General features: G+C 36.4%; 1 protein-coding gene across 1 annotated transcript in view; it reads left to right on the forward strand.

Annotated features, from left to right (window-relative positions):
• Positions 1-3357: 3357 nt before the first annotated feature.
• Positions 3358-11930, forward strand: part of PLS1 (plastin 1) — a 65483-nt gene continuing 56910 nt past the window's right edge. Inside the window, exons 1-3 of the mRNA XM_007952881.2 lie at positions 3358-3427; positions 7185-7348; positions 9083-9212. Coding sequence (XP_007951072.1) covers positions 3358-3427; positions 7185-7348; positions 9083-9212 — 364 coding nt within the window. The remainder of the gene's footprint in view (positions 3428-7184; positions 7349-9082; positions 9213-11930) is intronic.

Raw genomic sequence — 11930 nt, forward strand, 5'->3', positions numbered from 1 at the left:
TTTTTTTTAAAAAAAAGATTAGTTTAGGCTTGTGATGTGAAAATGAACACAAAAAGTATGAGATGAAAAACAAGTCCCTCTCCCACTCTGCCTCCAACTCCCAGGCTCTCTAGAGAGGCAATCACTGTTAAAATTTTCTTGTATCTTTCCAGAAATGTTTCATAAACGTATAACTGATACAGAATTCTCCCTCTCATAAATAGAAGCATACTTACTTTTCTGCACTTTGTTTTGTTCTCTCAAGGGTGTATCTTGAAGATAATTCTTTATTTTTCTGTTTAATTTAAACATCAAAGGGCTTGAAGCCTATTCTTTGCACTCATATATAAAAACAAAGCTTTAAAAATAAGAAGCATAACACTGGGTGGGTAAATTGCTATTGCAGTAAGTTTATGTGTTGGCTTTGCCTGATTATGAAAGAATAAAAATACTCTTCCATAAAAATAATTTATGTAATTAACAAGTGATACAAACTTGAATAGGCACAAGGAAAGAATAGGACCCTTGGTTTATTTGTCATTTGGAATGCAAGGACAACACAAGGACTGGAAATTTGCAGCTTTTCTGTGGAGTGAAAATGCTAAAATTGGACTGCTATTTTTAAAACTTGAGGCAAAGGATACAAACCACTTTGAGCACAGGGGAAGATAATTCAGGCTAGCTGAGACCACAGAGATTCAAAGCCAGCCACGACAGAATTAACATTTGCAGACTTGGGAAATTATGTTTGAAAATCTTAAGAGGTCAGTTTAACCTCTTTCAGCACTAAACAAGTATGCCTGTAAATAATTTTAAATATGGTAAAACCTTCTAAAAGCAAGGATTTAATGAAATGTCAATGTTTAATACTAAGATGTAAGAAGCTGCAGCTGGGAGGGGGGTAAGATGGACTCCATTTACCCTGCTCATCACTGATTGGAACCTCAGACTTTTTTTTTTTTTTTTGGTATAGTATGGAAGTAACCAAGGGGAAATGGTATATTGAAAAACAATAGCCAAAATTTAATTAGAAATTAATTAAACCAGGTCTCAGAATAATTGTAAGAGATAGGATCTGTTATTTAGAAAGAACACCAAATATCCTAAAGCAAGCTGGTATGCAGATCATAGAGATAAATGAGCCATACCCTTAGGAGGGCTCCTCACACTTTAATATTTTAAAATAATTAGTGATCCAGTTTCATTGAATAGACTACTTTGAAAATTGATGTGCTTCCCTGAAAAGTTGGAAATGTTCAGGAATGATATTGAATCTCCTATAAATATAAATATAAATATACAAAAATGAGGATTTTTCTGTTGGTTTTAATTCTAGTTGTCTTAAAAAGCACTGGTTTCTACTTTTTTCTGAAGTACCTATTAGCTCTCTGATGTATTGAGGCATAAGTGAGAGGATTACAACATGATTTATATTCATCTTTAGCCTTAACTAAATAGACAAGCTCGTAAGTCACTTTTTAATATTTGTTTTTATTATTTTTAGGAAAATATGAGTTTTTTCCTCATTACAGGGAAAATTTGTAAGTTACAAAATTTATGCAATTTAAGGCTTTTTCAATGAATATGTGTCCACTCATTACTTTCATAAAAATATTATTTCTTTTGTAATCTGGTTTTATTCTCTTAATGTATCTTGAACGGTTTTATATGTCAAATATTCTTCTGCGACATTTTGTTTAAAGGCTGTATATTTAACTAATTTCCATTGTTGGACAATAGTTTTTGGGTACTCTTAGCCATTCAAATAGTTATATCTTTGTACTGAACTATGGTTACTCCTTGAGGATAAAGTTTAAGATCTGGTATTTCTGGGACAAATGTGGTGAGTTCATTTTTGAAAAGACTTTGGATGTTTATAGTAGGATGTTTTCTAGAAATATTTAAGTAATTTGTAGATTCACCTACTGTGCCTAACTGTAAATGCTTCTCCTTACAACCTAGTTGTCGGGAGCCTCTCTGCAGTTATTCTACCCCTCCCCTGCGATGTATCAGCTCTATGGCCTAACTACCACTCTGTCAGTTTGTCCTACTATAATGGCTTGCATGTTGTTATGATACTGGAAGCTATGCCACCAGTATTTCAAAGATCAGCAGGGTCATCCATAATGGATAGGTTTCAGCAGATCTTCCAAACTATGACAGACTAGGAAGAAAGGCTTAGCGCTGTATTTCCAAAAGTCAGTCGATGCAAATCTTGTGGATTGCGAGAGTATTGTCTCATAGAGTGCTGGGAACCACTAAGTCATTTTAAACATAAGAGTGACACTCTTACATATCAGAAGCCTTAAAAATGTACACACCAAATAATGTAGTAATTCTGCTTTCAGGTGTTTATCTTACAGAAATAAACATGGATATGGAAAAAGATTTGTCCATAGGGATATTCATTGCAGCATTGTTTGTAATAATGAAAAATTGGAAGCAAGGCAAATTCCTTGAAACAATGGATTTATCAATTAAATTATGATATGATAAATATAGCCATTAGATATTATGTTGTTGAGGAACATGAAAATATATTCACAGTGTATTGTTATAAAATATGAATATGAAATAGGTTACATAGAAATAGGTATAACATAGCATATTCACATTTTTACCCTCCTCTGCCCCCGGAAAAGTACACGTGTTTAGTAAGTAGACCAGAAAGATATAGACACCAAAGTGACAGTACTGGATATCTCTAGATTCTAATTAATTAAGTAAGTTTAATTTTATATTTTGAGCATTTGGTATGCCAGTTATTTTCTATAATGAACATTAGTTGCTTATTTTTCTTACAACCTGGTTTTATATATTTTTCCTTTTTCTTGGTCTTGCCTGCTCTGAGTATGAAGGGCCCCACAGACAGCAGGGAAAGGAGGAGGATGGTTAAATATTGTAAAGCTAAACACTTAAACCACAAACTCCATTCCAGGATGAGCATATGCTAACTGACTTCACCCTCTTTGTGGGTATTATTTGCATCTTTGAATTTTATTTTCTGACCTCATCCATTATATTCATAAATGTTTCACTTTCCTGAAACTTGAAATGCTTATTTTACTGAAAAGTGAGGGGAAATGTAAATGATAATTATGCAGGCTCTTGAGAAATGCCTGTCCCGTGAAAGCACAGGGTGGGAAAAACAGGTGTTTCTTCCCCTTACTGAGTCTCAGTTACTGTTTGGGAGGGAATGTTAATGGGGGACCGCTGCTGTCTGTTCCTTGTCAGTCAGACCTCTTGGGTGACTTCTAGAGAATGCAGTTTCCCTGTACTTACATAGAATAGCTAAATTTTTCCAAAGCGCTAATGTTCTTTTTATAACATTGCTTTTTCCAGATATAAAGACCTGAAGATAGTCTTTCTTGTCTAAAGATGGAAAACAGCACCACTACCATTTCTCGGGAGGAGCTGGAAGAGCTACAAGAAGCATTTAACAAAATAGGTATGCATGAAAACAAAATAAGACGTTACTGTTCTTCTTGATGGTAGACTTCCAGGAATAGAACAGTGCCTTTATTTGCCACTGCCACCACACAGTTACCCCAATGCTTTAGTCTTTTTTTTTTTTTTTTCCTATCTGGCTTTCTCTGGATTCTCTCTCTCTTTTTTTCTTTCTGAGCGATAAGCTAAGACTGGCTTGAATTTCTAGGTGACTTGGACTTTGAATTCTTTGATCATTTCTTTGCAGAGAGTAATCCAGGTTAATGAATGACAGTGTAACTGAATATGCTTCACATGGTATCCTCATTACAGAGAAAAAAATACAGAAGCACTTCCTTGTATGTAAATTGAACTCTGGCCTTCACTAGTAATAACATTTTCTGACTTCATGCTGTGTATTTAAAAAATCTTAGCATTGTTTTTAAATGCCATATACCTGAATTTTCTTTTCTCATGCGTAATTTTTAAAATGTTAATATTTTCTTAAAAATACGTATGTCTCATTTTTCTTCTGTTACTTTTTAAAGCCATTTATTGCTTTGCCTTTGTGACATTATCATTTTGAGAACTTTGTATTTTTCTTCCAAAAAACTATTTTCCCATACTGTGTTGGATCTTGATTCTTCTGCATTTTGCTCTTAAGTAACCTGTGACAAATAAAGAGAACGTAAATACTATATTTTGCTTTAGTCTGGAAATGCATGCAAGTGAAAAGTGAACTGAGTGAAAGGTGAGCATGATGAATAGACATTGAACAGTGATACCATCATCCTTGCCCCTTTCTTAGCAGTCTTCTGGCTTCTCTAGGGGAGGAAAACCAGTGGGGCATACACACACACACAAACACAGAGTGAGCTTTTTTTTTCCCCCAAAGAAATGGCTTACATAGTGGTAGCAGGTCTGACAAGTTGTATGTAGGATTAAGAGAAGGCAAGCTTTACCAGAACATCCATATATTTTGGATGCAGGCCACACTACCAAGGAAACTCTCTTTCAACTGATAGGCTGCTCACATCAGATCACAAAATAGAGGAGATTGCATAATACCTGCCAAACCACTGAGGACCATGGTCTGGCCAAGTTGATGCATAACCTTTACTGTCACACTCCTCCTTTCATGCAATAAATACATCACTCTGTGAAAAACAGACTCCGATGGTGGACCATGGAGGATGTTATGATCACAGTGTGCCTTGTGCTTAGATTTCTCACAATCCTAGCAAATGACAGTTTAATTAATGTAGACAAAATGCCATGGAAAATGAGTTTTAGACCAATACAAAGAAAAAAAGACTGAAGTTTTAAAAAGTAAAACTCCCTCCCCACCCACCAAACGGTAAAGCTCTCAGGAAACTCGTGACTTGTGCAAATCATTGCTGTGACATCAAATGAATCCTACAGATCTAAGGATCTTCCCCCTCCCTCTGCGCTGCCATTCTCAGATTAACTCCAACCCTTAGAACACCATCTGCACGATGACTGAGTTTGAGTCATTGTGACTGCCTTTATCTTGGCCTTTCTCTTTTGGCACTGTGTAAGTATTTGTCATTAGAACATGAATAGCAAGAATATGGTATGATTTTCAGAAAATTATTCTTAATAACATTACAGAGTATTCTATGCAGTGCCATACAGAATGGAGACTGGAGTCTTTTCAAGACAGAAATTGGGAAATCTGTGCATCTTAAGCATTGCAACAGAGGAAATAATAAGATTGTTTCTTCTTGTTAGGTATTTCTTTTGTTTTATAGATACAATATGGTAGCCTGAATAAAAGTGCTATCGAGATCTTAGCACAATGAATGAATTAATAATCTATTTTCTTTGTTTAGTTTAGTATACCAGGTTTACTCTTTATGACTCATGGACATATAATCTTGCAATATTTGTTTAATGATATTTTGAACAAGTCATTGACCAAACAGCTCTGACAGCAAGATAATTTTTTTCTGTGTGAGGGAAGTGCTAAAACTACCAGAATTCTTTAGATCTACCACCATGAACTCAACAAGCCATATACTAACTTGCTCAAAATACTTTTCTCAGAGGCAGAGGAACATACCCATATAATTGTACTAGATGAGATACTTCAGGGTCACTGGGAAGAAATGAAGGTTAAAATAATTTTGTTTTGTTAATTTTTAGACTATAATCTTGGGATGGTTATTTGACCTAACCCTTGATTTTCTTTCTTTAAAATGAAAATATTAGTAACTGCCTCAAAGTTGTTGTAAGGATTTCATGTGTTAAGTTCTTAACCCAACACTTGGCAGGGAATACATACTCATTAAATGATGTCTGCTATTTCTGGTCATGTCACTCCTAAATCACAGAGGTCGTAAGGGATGGAGCTGGTATTTAAGCACCCAGATCTGTTTCCAGAGTTCTGGCTCTTAACGCACTCATGGCATTGTTAGCATAATGATTATCAGGTAAATAACTTTCCCCTAAATCTTGTTTATTTTTTAAATGTTTCTGACCACAGTGCTGATAGAGAAGAAGTAAGTTAGTCTAGTCTGTTTCAGAATTATGGGAAAAGATTCTGAATTAGTGATGTGCTAGTAGTGAGATTTTATTCTAAATGCAAAGAAAGCAATATTGTTATTGCAATATCAAACAATTGAGCTTTCTAGCTGACTTTTAAGAGCATGGAAATGCTTTGGTTATTGGAGTCTAAATGAGGAAATTCCCATAGTTCAGGGCAGAATTGATTCTAAAATATGCATATAAGAACTCCAAAAGAAAAGTTTCTGTTAAATCAGTTATGTGACGACAGCTCTTTTACTGAGAGGTAAAAGAAATACAGGAAACAAAGCGACTGTACCAAAGGAGCAAAGAGAGCTTGTACAAGGTGGATCCAGGCAACTAAGAAAACAATCTGCAGCTCTCTTGCCAACTCTGGAAAAAAGTGTTCTGTGTCAAGAAATGATTGATACTCAGTCTCTAGGGAAAGCCCAGAGAAGGGCATCTCCACAATCATGTGAAAACACCTGGAAGCCTTTTTCCAATAGTCTAAATATAGGTGTGAAATTATTTCTCGAACACCTAATCTTAAAATGACGTCAAAAGTGATTTAGCCTACATAATGAAGAAGGACTGAATTATTGATTAATGAAGCAGACCTACCATTACATGAAATATAGAACTGAAATGCCTTATGTGTATTTCACATGATGCACATATTTTATGTGGAACATGAGGCCAGCAGATCATTTTGTAAATTATCATGACAGTAAAAGTCTGGAAGGGTATTCCCTCTTGACCATTGCTGATATATTTCTTTTAGGTAGCTGAGACCTCCCCATATTTAGTTCTTCGAAACTTCTAAAAACCAAGCCAAACTCATTGGCGTCAAGTTGATTTCTGACTCATAGTGACCCCTCCTAGGGTTTCCAAGGTGGTACCTCTATGGAAGTAGATTGCCCAGTCTTCCTTCTGAGGAGTGGCTTGTGGGTTTGAACTGCCAGCCTTCTTAGCAATCAAATGCCTTAGGCACCTATCTGTGAGGGTAATGTCCATATTATCCACTTAAAATACATATGGTCGCCCTAAATCTAGGAGGATAAGTACTCCTAAATATGAATTTTTTGATAAAGTATGCAGCACGCCTGTGTAATTTGGTGCAGAGAAAAATTATTGCAGCCTCTGAAAGAAACATGAAATGTGCTATAGTTGTGGATACCCCAAACCATCTTCTGAGTATACATCTTTAGCAAAGAGGACACATGATATTTGACGCTCATAATTTATCTTTATAGATATTGACAACAGTGGGTATGTCAGTGACTATGAACTTCAGGACCTCTTTAAAGAAGCAAGTCTTCCTCTACCTGGCTACAAGGTACGGGAGATTGTGGAGAAAATTCTGGCAGTTGCGGACAACAACAAAGATGGCAAAATCAGCTTTGAAGAGTTTGTGTCAGTAAGTAGAATGATCCTTTTCTGGCTACTGATCAGTTTGCTTCAAGCAGAATTTTGGTGATGTCCTTGTTTGCTTTGGTTAAATCAGGCTGCAGAAACCAGAAAAGGCACTGCTTGAAAATGACAATGATAGTAATGATAAAAATAACTGATGATTTCCACAAACAATTCATATAACAAAGGGGAAAAAAAAATCATTCTCAATGGAATAGAATGGAAGTCACATTTAACAGTAGTTCAGGCCCTAGTGTAACTACAGTCACATAAAATGCATATGAGCATGTCTGCCTACAGAATATTTAAAGACCCCACCAGCAATGTAAAAATAACCTAGAAGTTGTAAGGTAGCTAGCTAGCCTTGAGAAATGGAATGTATGCTAAACTGAAGTAGCTAAGATATGGAAGATGTACCTTTTAGAAACTGGTTACTTCAATAAAGAATATCTTCACTGTCAGCAGGTGCTGCCGGGGGAATTTTGATGCTAGCTATGGTCGCTTTGTTTCACTGTTAAGCTACCACTAGGCTCAGGTAACTGAACAAGGTGAAAAATAATATGGTTCAATCAATAAAAGAAAAAGATTGTGAAACTATCAAGTATTTCAAGCTTTTTAGGCCAAGAAAAATGACTTGGCTAAGTTGCCATAGCCCACAGGCAGTTGAACAGGGCAGTTCCTTTCTTCCATCAGCACCATTATGACTATATTTTTCATATGAAAATATAATCATTAATACAATCAAATATTTATGAAATAGAAATTATCTGGTTTTACATTCTTCATTCATGAAACAAATATTTGAGCATATCTCTTTAAAGAACTCTGCTAGGCAGTGAGCAAAAAGAGATATAGTTCCTGATTTCATGGAATTTACACTTGGTGGGGAAGACAGTATCACACAAATGGGTAAAAGATAACACTATGATAATGACCCCTCAAGAGTTTGTAGTAGAAGGAATTGAAGTTGGCAGGGAGGCTGAGGAATTCAGGGAAGTTGGGAAGGGTGAGTTAAGATCTGAAGAAAGTTAAAGAGGGCTACAGAGAGATAAATGAATAATGTGCTATACACACAGAGGAGACAGCATATGCAAAGGCCCAGTGGTTTTAGGGATGATACTTGGGTCACTGTAATTGAATTTGAGAGAGGAAAAGTAAGAAATGTGTCAGAGAAGAACATTGGGCCAGGTCATGCAGGGTTTTCATTTTTATGCTCATAGCAATGAAAAACCATCAAAGAGGGAGGAATAGAGTATGGAAGTGACATGATTAGATTTGCATTTCAAAAAAAGTCACTCTGGCTGCTACATGGAGAATTCATTGAATTCAGACTTGACTGTTTCTAGAGAATTCAGTAAGAGAGCAACTGGAAGAGGGAGTTTCTGTAAGCCCATGTTATTTCCTAGAGGAACTGACTTATTTTCACTACAGCATTCTTTTATCATATAGTCAGTTTAGATTTGTATTATAAAAGATCATGGCAAGTCAAGAAGTATAATTTAAATGTGTACAAGTTAAGCTCAGTTGTAACAAAATTTGTGTAAGTAGTTGCTGGGGGCAAATGTCAGTTCTGTGTTAACTGTGTTGGTAAAATGACCCTAGAGTTTATTTGTGCACAAAAGCAATGAAGTGCCTTAAGAATACCTGATAGTATTTATTTTGGTGTCATTCCAAATAAATCATGTTGCAAGATTCTTTCTGATTATCTGATCTGATTAATTTTGCTTGTATCCCTTTCTAGCTAATGCAGGAGTTAAAAAGCAAAGACATCAGCAAAACATTCCGAAAAATAATTAACAAGAGGGAAGGTATTACTGCTATTGGAGGAACATCAGCGATTTCCAGTGAGGGTACACAGCATTCTTACTCAGGTAACCTGCTTCTTTCAATTTGGTCTTTTGGTCATGGATTCATTCAACAAATACCATACTTCATCAAGTTTGATAATTCATATGCTATTTTATGTACTTATTTTATGCATCCATTTTTCCCCCACTACAAACCAAATTATAACATGCCATCAAATTTGAAAATTTTAAAAATGAAAATCCTAGAATCATTGAAAATCAATGAGTTCCTACTACGTGTTAGGCACAACGCAAAAAACAATGCAACCACTGTCATGGAGTCGGATCTGACTCATAACAACCCCTCCTTGGGTTTCCGAGGTGGTATCACTATGGAAGTAGATTGCCCAACCTTCCTTAGGCACAGTGCATTTCAAAGAGAGGAGAAACAACAAAATGGAAGTTGATTCTGTTTCAGTGTTAGAATAGATTTAATAATGACCTTGGAAGAGATTTTTCAGCCTGGCGGGTGAGGTGCCCTGATCCAGGAATGGTGGACTCCAGAGGCTTAGTATAAGACTTTGCCTTTCTGTTTTCCTGGAACTGAGGTACCTGATTCATTGTTTGTTGAGCCACAACATGACTAGAGAGCACAACACTTGATTTACTTCATCTGATAGTATCACTGGATTGTTGCCCAGTGGGAAATCCAGAGGTACATGAACTCTTAGGAGGAGGTGGCTTGTCTCATGTTAAGTCTAGTTTTCAGGATCTAGGTATCTAAGATCCTTTGGCAAGTTCCTTTTGTTCATGTGAACGTAAAGAGCGCTGTGTGTTTTAAACCTTAGACAAAAGCCCCCTGTAACTCTCCCTCTCTCTTTCTTCTGAATTTGTCTGTTATTCTTTCTTGCTTGCTCTTGCTTCTCTTCCTTTCTAAGTAGGCTTTCCTCTAGTGATACACTCAAATTCCTAACACCCATTGTATCTTTTTTTTTTCCTTAACCTTTCCCATAAGGAAGTAGCAGTGAATGTGGTGATCTATATTTACTGTCTCCTTTCTTTCTTTCTTCTTCTTTTTTTTTTTTACTGTGCTCACCCTTTAACTCCAGTTCTACCTGTCTATTCTGCTGAAATGATTTACTTAAACACAACACAACAAAACAAACAAGCAAACAAAAAACTTTTTATTGAAGTATAGTGTACATTCAGCAAAGGGCTATATAATCTTGCATGTACAACTCAGTGAATGGGTGGTGCAAACAGTTAAATGCTCCACTACTAGCTGCAAGCTTGGCTGTTTGAGCCTAGCTAGATGTGCCTCAGAAGACAGGCCTGGTGTTCTGCTTCTGAAAGATCATCACCTATAGAACACAGTTTTATTCTGACATACACAGGTCTCAATGAGTTGGAATCTGACACCAATGAACACCAACATACGTGCATGTAGTTTTATCCATATAGATGTACCAGATCAAGATATGGATCATTTCCAGTACCCTGAAGACTCCCTCATGTCCTTTCCCAGACCTCCCCAAAGGTAACCACTTTTCTGACTTAAACATAGAAAAAAGGCATAGAAAAAAGGAGCCCTGGTGGCACAGTTGGTTAAGCACTCAGCTGCTGCCTGAAAGGTTGGCATCCAAACCTACCAGCCACTCCACAGGAGAAAGATGTGGCACTCTGCTTCCTTAAAGATCTTAGCCTTGGTAGCCCTGTGAGGCAGTTCTTCTGTCATAGGGTCATTCTGAGTTGGAACTAACTTGACAGCCATGGGTTTGGTTTTTTTGGTTTATTACCACAGAATTTTTTTTTAACTTGTTTACTGAGGTATAAAATGTACATATTGAAGTACATAAAATACATTAATCTTAAGGATATAATTTGATAAATTTTTATGTGTGTGAATACATTCATGTAGTTGTTACTTAGAATAAAGTTTGTTGTTGTTGTTAGGTGCCACTGAGTTAATTCTGACTCATAGTGGCCCTATATACAACAGAAAAAGACACTGTCCAGTCTTGTACCATTCCCACAATCCTTTGCTATGCTTAAGGCCATTGTTGCAGCCTCCATGTCAATCCATCTCATTGAGGGTCATCTTTTTCACTGACCATCTACTTTTCCAAGAATGATGTCCTTCTCCAGGGACTGGTCCCTCTTGATAACATGTCCAAAGTACATGAGATGTCTCACTGTCCTCAGTTTGAAAGAGTATTCTGGCTGTACTTCTTCCACGACAGATTTGTTTGTTCTTCTGGCAGTCCATGGTATGTATATTCATTATTCTTTGCCAACACCAGTAACATCAAGTAACATCACTTGTCTATCAGGTTGCCTTGTGGTGGCTTGCATTTTGCTGTGATTTGGAAGCTATGCCACTGATACTTCAGATACCAGTAGGGTCGGTCACCCATGGTGGACAGTTGTCAGCAGAGCTTCCAGCTAAGACAGACAAGGAAGAACTGGTGATCCACTTCTAAAAATACAACAACAACAAAATTGGCCAGTGAAAATCTCATGAATAGCAGCAGAACATTCTCTGGAACAAAATATAGAACGTTAAATGGCTTTAAGAAAAAAATGACTTTAATGAGCTATAATCACACACCATGGAATCTGTCCTTTTGAAGTGTAGAGTTCTGTGGTTTTTAATATATTTGCAGAGTTGAACCACTGTCATCACTATCTTGTGTCAGATTATTTTCAACATCTTGTAGGAAAACTATGTACTCATTAGCAATCACTTACCATACTCCATACTTCCCAGCTTCTGACAACCACTAATTTACTTTTTTTTTTTTT

The sequence above is a fragment of the Orycteropus afer genome, unplaced genomic scaffold, assembly GCF_000298275.1.
Source record: "Orycteropus afer afer isolate SDZICR_OR568_19922 unplaced genomic scaffold, OryAfe1.0 scaffold00363, whole genome shotgun sequence".
Classification (NCBI taxonomy): domain Eukaryota; kingdom Metazoa; phylum Chordata; class Mammalia; order Tubulidentata; family Orycteropodidae; genus Orycteropus; species Orycteropus afer.